Source organism: Denticeps clupeoides, chromosome 18, assembly GCF_900700375.1.
Source record: "Denticeps clupeoides chromosome 18, fDenClu1.1, whole genome shotgun sequence".
NCBI classification, from domain to species: domain Eukaryota; kingdom Metazoa; phylum Chordata; class Actinopteri; order Clupeiformes; family Denticipitidae; genus Denticeps; species Denticeps clupeoides.
In genome coordinates, this window is record NC_041724.1 from 9,446,891 (window position 1) to 9,458,813 (window position 11,923).

General features: G+C 42.0%; 3 protein-coding genes across 7 annotated transcripts in view; 1 reads left to right on the plus strand and 2 right to left on the minus strand.

The window, feature by feature from the left end:
- LOC114768018 (teneurin-1-like) overlaps nucleotides 1-11,923 on the plus strand; it is a 179,354-nt gene that overhangs the window by 146,192 nt on the left and 21,239 nt on the right. For 3 of the 5 annotated variants that reach the window (XM_028960050.1, XM_028960051.1, XM_028960055.1), the window contains 5 exons: nucleotides 299-592; nucleotides 921-1,308; nucleotides 2,593-3,813; nucleotides 3,894-4,036; nucleotides 4,874-6,382. In XM_028960050.1, the coding sequence (XP_028815883.1) occupies nucleotides 299-592; nucleotides 921-1,308; nucleotides 2,593-3,813; nucleotides 3,894-4,036; nucleotides 4,874-5,632 (2,805 nt within the window). In that variant the 3' untranslated portion in view covers nucleotides 5,633-6,382. Of the gene's footprint in view, nucleotides 1-298; nucleotides 593-920; nucleotides 1,309-2,592; nucleotides 3,814-3,893; nucleotides 4,037-4,873; nucleotides 6,383-11,923 lie in introns of those variants that run through there. The other 2 variants (XM_028960053.1, XM_028960054.1) reach the window with 2 other exon arrangements.
- sh2d1ab (SH2 domain containing 1A duplicate b) lies at nucleotides 7,983-9,748 on the minus strand. Its single transcript, XM_028960063.1, has 3 exons — nucleotides 9,550-9,748; nucleotides 9,342-9,405; nucleotides 7,983-8,486 (listed from the first exon to the last, which is right to left on the minus strand). Exons 1-3 carry the CDS (start codon nucleotides 9,684-9,686, stop codon nucleotides 8,274-8,276), a joined length of 414 nt encoding a protein of 137 aa, XP_028815896.1. The 5' UTR covers nucleotides 9,687-9,748; the 3' UTR covers nucleotides 7,983-8,273.
- Nucleotides 10,871-11,923, minus strand: part of LOC114768020 (type-2 angiotensin II receptor-like) — a 2,563-nt gene continuing 1,510 nt past the window's right edge. Inside the window, exon 2 of the mRNA XM_028960060.1 lies at nucleotides 10,871-11,923. This exon is cut by the window's right edge and continues 1,025 nt beyond it. Coding sequence (XP_028815893.1) covers nucleotides 11,859-11,923 — 65 coding nt within the window. The 3' untranslated portion in view covers nucleotides 10,871-11,858.

Below are 11,923 nucleotides of genomic sequence, written 5' to 3' on the forward strand. Positions count from 1 at the left end.
TTCGTAATGGGAGCTAAAGACCAAGTTCAGTCTTCCGTGAAAAAGAACAAATTTGCCCTGAAAAGGGAATTCGAGGCATTTTCTTATAAGATAATTATAATAATTCATGAAGCCATTTTGGTTAAGAAGTTCGGTGATCCCTGTTGTACTGTTTCATTCTTAATCTCTAAAATTGACGTTTTTTGTGATAATTCAAATTTGTGTGTGTGCTGTGTGTGTGGGTATCAGGGGGATGTTCTGTTGTTCTCCTAGCAATGTGTTGTATTTTACTAATAAATTAATTTGTTATGTGTTACAGGCTCATAACAGAAATCTGCTGTCCGTAGACTTTGACCAGGCCACAAGAGTGGGTAAGATTTATGACGACCACCGCAAATTTACCCTCAGGATCCTCTATGACCCTCTGGGCAGGCCTATCCAGTGGTCGCCCAGCAGTAAATATAATGGGGTCAGTGTCACCTACTCTGCCACTGGACTGGTGACCAGCATACAGAGGGGCAACTGGACAGAGAAGCTGGATTATGAAAATGGCAGGGTGATCTCCCACGCTTGGGTCAATGGGAAGATCTGGAGCTATTCATTTGTGGAGAAGGTATTGCTTCTTTTAGTTTTCACTTAATACAGATGGGTGACAAATTGAAGGGAACTCTAAAAGAGATAGGTGGAGAAACGTCTTTGTGGTCAATATGATTAGATCAAATACAGTAAATCATTGTGAACTATCAAATTTTTCTATGATGAAAACCAGCTGGTGTTGAAGTTAATAAGACTAGCGTTAACTAGTTAAAGTTAACTAGAATACATATATACACAAATACAAAAATAGTCAATTTCCTTTCATTTGTCATCTGTCTGTGATCAAAAATATGAGGAGAAAGACATTGGAGAGTTGTAGAACCATGTGTTTTATTTCTTCTCAGTCCATCATGCTACTCCTGCACAGTCAGCGCAGGTACATATTTGAATACGACCAGACCAACCGTCTTCTCTCCGTCACAATGCCCAGTATGGTGCGCCACAGTCTGCAGTCCATGCTGTCAATCGGCTACTACCGCAACATCTACAGCCCGCCAGACAGTCAGGCCTCCATTATGCAGGACTTCACCCAAGACGGACGTCTGCTCCAGACACTGTTCCTTGGCACGGGTCGCCGCACCATTTACAAGTATACCAAGCAGGCCCGCCTATCCGAAATCCTGTATGATACCACACTGGTGACCTTCACTCACAACGACTCATCAGGCGTGGTCAAGACCATCCATCTCATGCATGAAGGCTTTGTTTGCACCATCAGATATAGACAGATAGGTAAGTATGTCAATAATGAAATGAGCAAATAATGAAAGTACTGTCCAGCGTGAATTTATTGGTGTATTTTATGATGTTCCTCAATAAAAAGCTCAGCTCCGTGACATATCGGGATATTCAGCAACACCAACTATGACTTGAACCAGGTCTTTTAACAAGCATGCTATAAAACACACAAAGATCTTTGGCCAGCTGATTGAGGTCCAGAATGAATTTGGAGCCCTTGCCGTTTCAATCAGTAGTTACAGGGACAGTCCCCCTGGAGACGCTCAGGGTTAAGTGACTTGCTCCAGGACCAGGATGTTACGCTGTAGGCTACTACCCCAGTCGTAGAGTGGTAGAACGTGTTTACTAGCATTTTCTCTTGGCCAAATGAATATAAGTTTCAACAGGAAACGAACCTGCTCTGGAGAGAACGGTTGATTAAAATGGCTTTCAAATAGCATAAGCTGATTAAACATGGAGTGTTTGGCAGAATTAATTTGGCTGTTCTAGCTGATAATAACGAGACGCTTCTTTTCCTTTTTGCATCCGTGGTAGTTGAATGTTTCTTATCGCTGTGTCCCAGCTGATTTATCGTTTCGTCCTCAAACAGAATTGAATTTTGCCTTCCATTAACTGATCTGTTTTTTTCCTTGCAACAAATGGCCATTTTCGAGAGCCTGATAAAGCTAATTGTTGCCTGAAATCGGCAATCCAAAAAGATGAAGGGGAAAACAATAGGGACAATGAGCTTGATAAGAAGCTGGTGGTGTAAATTGCTGTGCTCACTAATGAAGGAGTTTTGTGTGCCTGATGTATCCTGTTGGTCTGCTGTGTGTTCTCTTCATGTGTGTTTGTCTGTGCACAACATGGAGACTGTAATAATTTTTGGCTGTAACAACAAAAGGTCGTTGATGAAACACTACTGAATTAATTAATCGTGGGACACATTTCTCACTAGCTGAACAATTCAACTGAACCCACAGAACTGTGGGAAGAAAGTAAGTTGTAGCATTCTTAAAATTAATGTCCCAGCATTAAGAGCCGTATTCCCCAATCATAACATTTGTTGGTATATTTCATTATGTTCCTCAATTAAAAGCTCAGCACCAATACTTGAGCACAAAATGTGTTATCCAGGCTGCAGTTACTGCATTAATTGTTCACAGACGGATGCTTGGTCCATTTAAACATGAATCCTTAATGCAAGTTCATTTCCATGTGAGCGCTGTTGAAGATTTATAGGGCGGTTTGAAGAAAGGACTTTGTGTTAATCTGAACCGGCCTTTTTTGTTCATGCAGGTCCCTTAGTTGGTCGGCAGATTTTCAAGTACAACGAAGAGGGGCTGGTAAACGCTCGCTTCGACTACAGTTACAACAACTTCCGGGTCACCAGCATGCAGGCAACAATCAATGAGACACCACTTCCCATTGACTTGTATCGCTATGTTGATGTGTCAGGACGCATTGAGCAGTTTGGAAAATTCAGCGTCATCAACTATGATTTGAACCAGGTCATCACCACACATGCCATGAAGCACACCAAGATCTTCAATGCGTACGGCCAGTTGATCGAGGTGCAGTACGAAATCTTGAAATCTATCGCCTATTGGATGACAGTGCAATATGACAACATGGGACGGACCACAATTTGTGACATTCGGGTCGGCGTAGAAGGGAACATCACACGCCACACATTTGAGTATGACGCTGACAGCCAGTTACAAACGGTCCTGGTAAATGAGCGTCCGCAGTGGCGTTACAGCTACGACCTGAATGGCAACATTAACTTGCTCAGCCATGGTACCAGCGCAAGGCTGATACCGTTACGTTACGACGTGCGGGATCGAATCACTCGACTTGGTGAAATCCAGTACAAAATGGATGAAGATGGTTTTTTGCACATGCGAGGTAATGACATCTTCGATTATAACTCCAACGGCCTCCTGGTGAAGGTCTATAATAAAGTGTCGGAGCATAGTGTCACATATCGCTACGATGGATTAAGCAGGCGAGTTTCTAGCAAGTCGAGCAGTGGCCACCACCTCCAATTCTTCTACGCTGACCTGGCCAATCCAATGAGGATTACACACATGTACAACCACAGCAGCTCTGAGATCACCTCTCTGTACTACGATCTGCAGGGCCACATCATTGCCATGGAGCTGAGCACGGGCGAGGAGTACTACGTAGCATGTGATAACATGGGAACGCCACGAGCTATCTTCAGCAGCCGTGGCAAAATTGTGAAGGAGATTTTATATACACCATATGGAGACATATATCAAGACACAAACCCCCACTTCCAACTGATCATTGGTTTCCATGGTGGTTTGTACGACCCCCAAACGAAGCTGGTGCATTTTGGAAGGAGGGACTATGATGTTGTGGCCGGTCGTTGGACTGCACCAAACTACAACATCTGGGGTGAACTAAGCAGTGATCCGAAACCTTTTAATCTTTACTCTTTCAAAAACAACTGTCCTGTTGGGAGCATTGAGGAAGTCACCCAATTTACAACAGGTCAGCAAAGACCTTATTTTTTAACAGAATGAATTATCTTAAAAGGACATGAGGCAATCCCTGTTTGTTGATGTTTGCAGACATTGGCAGCTGGCTGCAGCTCTTCGGATTTCAGCTCCACAATGTGGTCCCAGGTTTCCCTAAGCCTGATGTGGTCGGCATGGAGCAGACATATGAGATGATGAAGACCCAAACAAAAACCCAGGACTGGGATTCCAGTAAGGTGGGTGAGAGACACAGAGAGTCGACTATCGAGCCAGCCAGCTCTCTAGTACCTTCAGTCAGGTGTAATCAGGTCATCTTCTGAAAACCTGCTTCATCAGTGCATTTACTTGATCCAAGCCTAAACAAGCGAGAGAAAGATCCATAGCTGCATGTCATTAGTGTTGGCGTGTGTTTATTGTGAGCTGTAATGGATGTCAAGGGATGGCAATACCTACTGATTGATGTATCACTCACTGTGATTACTGTGCTCTAAGTAAGACTTGTTCATTCACATTCCATGGTTTTCCCATCACAAAGCCATTGACAATAGGCATGTTTGACTTGGCAGCAGGTACCACATTAGGCAAGTTCACCCTCAGCTAATGTCTGCAACCATGAAGAATACAATGGGAACAGCTAAATCAGCTAAATAAGCTTGTACTGAAAAGTTGCAGCCTTTTACTTGACATTGGCATTAGCTGAGAATGCATTTTTATTGATGATGTAGTAAAACAGACAGATGAAGATGCAATATACTGAGATGCATCAAGAATCAATGTTCATTCAAATCATTGACAGGGAAAAAAAGTTATTGAATTGAAATGTGTGACTATGGAAGATTCCACCTTTAAAAGACAAATGGATAAGCATTTATATATGAAATTTACTTTCCCCTTTTCAAGATAAAAATAACCAACCATTTCATATTTGTTTATTTCTGACATATTTCATGTGATGTTAGCCGAAATGCCCATGTGCCATAGTTCATACACCTTATTTACAGTGACATTGACTGAGCATGCCCTGGTAAAGGGTATGTGGTTAAACTTTGCTGTCCCATTTTTTTTTGATGTAGCAGATGGTTCTGGGAATTCAGTGTGAGCTCCAGCGTCAGCTGCGAAACTTCATTTCTTTGGATCGTCTGCCCATGGTCTCATCCATTGGATCAATGGAGCACTGCTCCGGGCTCACCCCAAGGTTCTCGACCCTCTCTTCTATTTTCGGGAAAGGGGTCAAATTTGCCATCAAGCATGGCATGGTCACGGCAGACATCATCGGTGTGGCCATTGAAGATAGCAGGCGAGTGGCGACCATTTTGAACAATGCCGTCTACCTGAGTGCCCTGCACTTCACAGAGGACGGCCTTGACACACACTACTTTGTGAAACCGGGACCGGTGGAAGAAGATCTGGCAGCCATCGGAGGCACAAGCAGCGGGCGCATGTTGGAGAACGGCGTCAACATGACTGTGTCGCAGATGACGGTGGTGGTGGCCGGAAGGACTAGGCGCTTCGCCGACATCCAGCTGCGCCACGGGGCACTTTGCCTCAGCGTCCGCTACGGGGCCACCCCAGAAGAAGCCCGCCAGCAAGTGCAGGAGTCTGCCCGGCAGAGGGCGGTGGAGCGGGCGTGGGCTCGGGAGAAGAGGCGGCTCCAGGAGGGCGAGGAGGGGAGCAGGGCCTGGACAGAGGCGGAGCAGCAGCAGCTTCTTACCACGGGCAAGGTGGCCGGCTACGACGGTTACTTCATGCTCTCTGTGGAACAGTACCTGGAACTATCTGACAGTGCCAACAACATTCACTTTATGAAACAAAGCGAGGTTGGGAGGAGGTAACAACGGTAAGAGACTTGGTTTTTGCATTTTTGGTTTTGCTCACCAAAGACTGCCTGTTTTTAGACATTTGATGTACGGTTTCTACTAATATTGGGGAAAAAATGTAAAAATAATAAGGATGACACTAGGGAGTGGATTTCCAACTGCCTTTAATTGTGACAAAATGATGGTATTTTATTATTGTTCAAAGTGGAGTTTCTAAAGTGGCAAATGCGGTTTTGTTTTTTGCTGTGGCTTAGCTTTTATATATGGAGACACTTCTTGTATTTTTATTTTCCCACAAATTTTAAGTTGTTTCTTAATTGCTTCTTTAAGTCACAGAAAAGGAAATTAATATCATTAATAGTGCAGACCAGTTCAGTTTGGGTTGCTACACCTCAATTACATTTATAGTTTACATTTTGTGTATGAGAGGCCTTGTTAAAGATAAATATTCTTATTATGAAATGCTATATAGGCAAATCTCTCTAGAATACAATTTCTTTTAAATTTCATTGTTACAATTTAACAGAGTTATAAAATTGAGTGTGTATATTATATGCTCAGAAAAAAACTGTACATAGGAAGTGCTTTACAAAAGGAAGTGCTACAATTTTGAGTATGTTGTCGTACATAATGAAGTGTTCACATTGTTAACCAATAGATGCAGTTTTTAATGAAACCTTACAAGCTATGACACTGTTCGAGAACCGAGTATGGGCGGGTCGGGGTAGGGTCAATGCCGATATAATTAAAGTTACTATGTGTGAACTGCTGAGTCACTTTATTTTGTCTCCTTACAGAGGTCAAAATTGTTCATAAAAATGCTTCATACTCCTTTTAAAAGCCCTTAAATCAATTTCTGTCTGTTTGTTTTATTTAGACTTCCTTTCTCAGGCCTTTCATGCAGTCTTATACTGTTTTTTTTTCTGGTTTAAATCCTGCTGATTAAACAGGATGGTTTGGCTTTGGTTCATAAAATGTAAAAATGAGCCTGCAGTATGGGAGTCACTGGCTCAGATGCTTCTGGAATTTCGTCCAAAAGTTCATCTAGGTGTGTGTCTGTTCCCTGGCGTGTTAAAGAGCCCACACTCCCATCCAATATCACATGTTTTCTCATGTCGGCTTGTCAGTACAGCCTCCTGAACATTTCTAAACTTTCCTGCAGTCTGCTCTGCCTGACAGTTGCATGCCCACACAATTATTTCTTACTTCACTAACAGTAATTCAGGGGTTTTTCTCTACTCTGTATTTTTCTTGCATGCTGTGTGTTTTGCATGTGTATGACCTTTCTCAGAGTCTCCATCTGGGTTATCTCTTTATTAAAAACAGATGACTGGTCGTGTAGAAGATTCGCTTTCATCATGTGGTCTGCTTATCGGATTTTTTATTTTTGCTGGACAAATGGAAGTGAAAGAATCAGCAGTCAGAAACACCCCATCTCTTGTTTCATGCAAGCCTGTTTACACGAAGCTCATGTACGTAACGTTCGTGCAAAATATCAGTTAAACCTACAATTGCAAAAACGTCACTTGACAGTAAAAGAAATGGCGCAGCCTCCACTTATTCACGACAGCAGAGGGACATTCCTTCCCTGCCACAGCCCTGGTTTTGGCCTCCCTGCAGTCAAAATCGCAACTGGATTTTCACTCCAGCCTGTGAGCAGCTTCAGCCTTCTCATAACGTACTTTCGGGGACAGGCAATCCGAAGATGTGCTTTCGATTTATGTCACCAGAGAATAAAAAGAGCAAGAGAAAAGAAAAAGTCAAGACAAGCCTATAAATCTTGACAGTTATGCCAAGTCATAAAAAAATGTGCTTCATTTCCGACTGAAATTACTAACACCATGAAATTTCTTTTCATTTATGAAATATTACTGCTGTATAGCACATACATGACAATGCATTCTTTACAAAAAGTATTGTTTTTTAATTTCCTGGCAAAATAGAAGTACATTTACTGTCATAAATGCATAATGACATCCCGCTGTAGTCCCTCCTTAACCTCCCACCCACTTCTCTGCTTCTGATGTTGGCTGAGTGTGTGGTGTAATATGGACTGAAGAGTGTGTGTACCGTCCACAAATATCTCAAACTACAAATGCCTGCAGAGAATCAGCAATTGACCTTTTGAATTCCCATATGATACGGCTTGTCCCATCTCCAGCATCAGATTGGGTGGACTGTTGAGAGATGGGTTGCTAGGAGACCAGAACTGTTTCTGAGGAGAATGTAAACTGTAACGGTGCACCACCCATCTTTTCCTGTTACACACCACACAGGCAGCTTTTCTGAACTCGCTCATTTTATTAATATTATTATTAAAATTATTTAAATTCCATTCATAGTAATAACAACAGTAATACAGCTGCAAGGAGCAATTCTATTATTTAATTTCAGGCCCATAAATTAAGAGTTTATAAAGTTTGTAATTGTGTCAGTAAGTAATTTATTTTACCAGCACTCAAATCATGAAATAGCATCAACTTAAATTGAGTCAAATATTGTTTGTACAGCATTAATTCACAGAATTATACCATATCACATTTTGAAATTAGACAAAAGGCACATTAAAATAAAGGATTAAAAAGAGTAAAATTAAATAAAAAAAGGGCAGGAGGATTTCAGAGGACTCCTGATGAGACCCCGTTTAGCGTGTCAGTCAGAAGGACGAGCGTTTTTTGGTCTTCTGTAGGGGTGGGCGCTCCGGCGAGACTGGAGGCTGGCCAGAGTGTTGAGGCTGAGGGGAGCGGCGGGTGTTTTGCACAAGGACCGGGTACAGAAGTGGAATTGCAATGCCCTGGTCTGGTTTTTCAAAGGCACTTATTAAGTTCTTGATTTTCCGAAAGAATCGCTTGTTCTGTTCGGGTGCTGTCTGAAAAACAGGAAGCAATGGAAAGCTCAGCTACAGGTGTGCATGGTGAAAAGTGCTCGCACGTGTTCAGTAGTTTGTATGTCATTGAACAGATGAGCTCTTTTGTGTGTGTGGGTCTGTGTAATTTTGAAACTCGTTTCTTCTTTTGCATATAAATAGGCCCATCGGCTCAGACAGACCACCTACAGCAGGGACGCATGCATGTGGATGCTGCGGTTTCTTTTTGAGGTTAGAGCAGTAGATGAGATTTGATGGCCAGTACAGAGGCTGTTGAGACATTTCATTCTTTTATAAAAAAAAATCATGATCATGTTTTGGTGATATTCGTACTGCTATTCATATAATTTTTATTTAAATGTATCTTTTATTTCTTCCGCACAGTGTTTTAAGAATTTAGAATGCATGATACAATTTAATAAATGAAAACATATACATGCTATATAGTTGAAATTTAGGATTAGGTCTGCAATCAAATCATTAAAAAAAGTAAAAAAGAAAAGTGTAACTACACAGTATTGATGTGTCCTAAATAAATATGTTCTGACATACAGAAATTACAAAAAATAATGAACTCAGGTTCGCTCGCTTTAGAACCCAGCACCACTGCCATCTGCTATGATTTCAGTCAGTATTATGCTGGGGTTTAGGGAAGAGTTTTATTGGGCTTTTTGTTTGGTTTTTGGTGAAACAGAATTAAAATGACTTAAAATTACTTAAATAATGAAATTAAACAGTTTAATTGATTGCCCTGGAATAGCTTTCTAAATGGGGTCAAATATAGATTCAGACCACATCAACCTTTTGAATATAGATATGTAAGGCATGTAAAGGGAGTTGGGGGGTAGAGAACCTGACCTCTGCAGCCCAGTTGCCCTCCGCGTTCTGGTGGAGACGATAGGTGTAGACATATCCTTGACACCTGTCAATACCACAGACAGTCATAAATCACAGAGCCGATGGGCTTGGAGGGGAAAAAACTGTTACCGATTAGTCATGCAGATTTGATTTCTGCATTTATTAGTTTTATTGATATTCACATCGTTCTAATTGCGATACTACTCACAGGACACATAAGCAGTAGACCCCGGGCATGGACTCGCTGTCTCGGATCAGATAGCTCCCATCCTTCCCAGACTCGCTGAGCCTCCTCTCTCCCACGGCTTTACCAATGGCTCCGTGGTACACCGGCAGAGAATCCATCACTGCGTCTCCGGCTGCCCTTCTGGCATCTCTCACCTATCTGACATGCACCCAGCACGTTGTTCCTTCGGCAGGAAATGATGCAATCGCAGGAAGCGACTTCTTTCTTTATCTCGCTCTCTACCACAATTTAGACTGTCAATGGAAAATGGCAGTTTAGTGGATTTTTTTTCTACTCTTTGGTTGCACTTTGCAACACAGCATTTGTTGCCTATTAAAATATAATTTCCCATTAAAATGGGACCTCTTGAGGCTTCAGTAAGTATGCTTCTCAGTAGAAATATGAATAATGAATAATATGGGCGCATCTTTCATATGCAAGCGGAGAGAGAGGGATTAGGGTGAGGTGATTTGTTGTTCAGGAGGGTTCTGGCCAGAGGGTTTCTGAAAAAAAAACTTGCTATCCCAGCACACACACACACACTTTTGATTTTGACTCGTGGTCTGTATTCATCACTGGATTCTGCTGTGTTACATTTTGTTGGCATTCCACGTTGCACTTCGGCAGTGGCCTGCAGCACCCAGCATGAAGCAAAACACACAAAACACTTTTATGATTCACCATTAAATATACGGCAGCATCAAGCTGATTTCAGGCCATGGCAGAGGTCAACTGGCCTGCTTCCCCCGGAGGAAAGCTGAGGGGGCAGGAGGAAGGGTGCCGTGTACGAACCGAAGCCATTGATTCATTTGCTCCACCGATTTGTGGATTTGCGAGACCACTCGGGCCGCATCGCACTATGATTAACTGTGAAATAAGCTGCGCCTCGTTCCCCGAGCTCTCGCGGCAGAGTTTCATCATCACGTCCACACCCAATTAAGAACAATTAAGGGGGTTTGGCTGCTAAAGCAAACACAAAATAAAAGCCTTTGTGTGTGTGTGCGTGTGTGTGTTTGTCTTTTAAATTAAGGCTTTTGCTGCGAAAATCTATTTCTGTCCATTACTAGCTGCTTCTGCTGTGGTCATCTGTCTCCCTCTGGTGGTGGGATCTCTTCTTTTTCGTCCTGACGATCGATGTTCTGCGTTCAGTCAAGGATTTATTTAATGACCCGCCACGCTCTAATAAGCCACTGCTGGGTCAGGACACACATTACATGCCAGTAGTCTGTGCAGTTGCTGCATTAATAGTATAATAATCATGTGGAACTGTCTGTGGTGCTGATAGACATAATATCATGTGGGCAACATTAGCATTTAAGCGTGGAAAAAATTATATTTCTGTTTAATTCATAATAACCTGACATTATTATTCACTGTAGAAATTCGTAGTTAGACATATGTGATGAATAAATACAAATTTCTCACTGTGGACATGGCCATGTTAGGAATTTGTACCATCTGGTTGGCCTCAGTTTGATTTTCCACACCAATTCGCTGGAATTTCGAATATGTCAGGAAAGCGCCGCCTGGAACATCGAGTGAGCGCCAAAGCCGAGTGTAAATATTATATTGTAAATATGCATTTATAATCATAATGCAGTTGATACATTTAAAAAAATACTGACCATAGCATATAGTAGTGCATCATATATATATATATATATATGTGTGTAAAGAATTTTGTGACTCATGAAACTCATGAAAATCCAAATAGTTACAAATATTACCTTTGGAAATGTCCAAGCTCTGAAAAATATTCTAATTAATATCGTCAATACTTTATGTAGGCTGAAGGGTTAAGGATTTAATTTCTGCATTTAATTATGAAACCAAATGGCCTTTTTTGATATCCTGTTTGTTTTGGGGTTTTTGATTGTTTTTTGTCGTAAACATTTAAAAATATATGTTCCAAATATGCACTCTTTTCAAGAGCTTACGAGTCCAGTAGGTATCATTCTGCCCCAGAATCTCCCATAAATGAGGTCAAACTCAGGCTGTCACCCTGAGGTCATTCCAGTGAGTTGTGTCTGAGTCCAGGGCCCCCAGATGCTGAATGCACCATAATCAGTCTTTACAGCAGGCTGCTTTTTTGGGCCATGAATCTCCAGAGGTCTGTTGGGATAAAATAGAGGTTATGCGGCAGGATCGATAGCTGAAGGACCTTTGTGGGATTTGTACTTGTCTGTGTCAATGCATACATCCAATTACCAGAAGGTAGAACCCTCTTTTTTTAGTAATGCCCTTTCAACCCCATGCTCATACAAGTAAAGTCGGAGGTCGGTGTGAAGAGGTTATGCCATCCCGGTTTCCATCGGCCCCGGGTCCTTCAGATCACTGAGCTTCCTGGAGAAGGAGC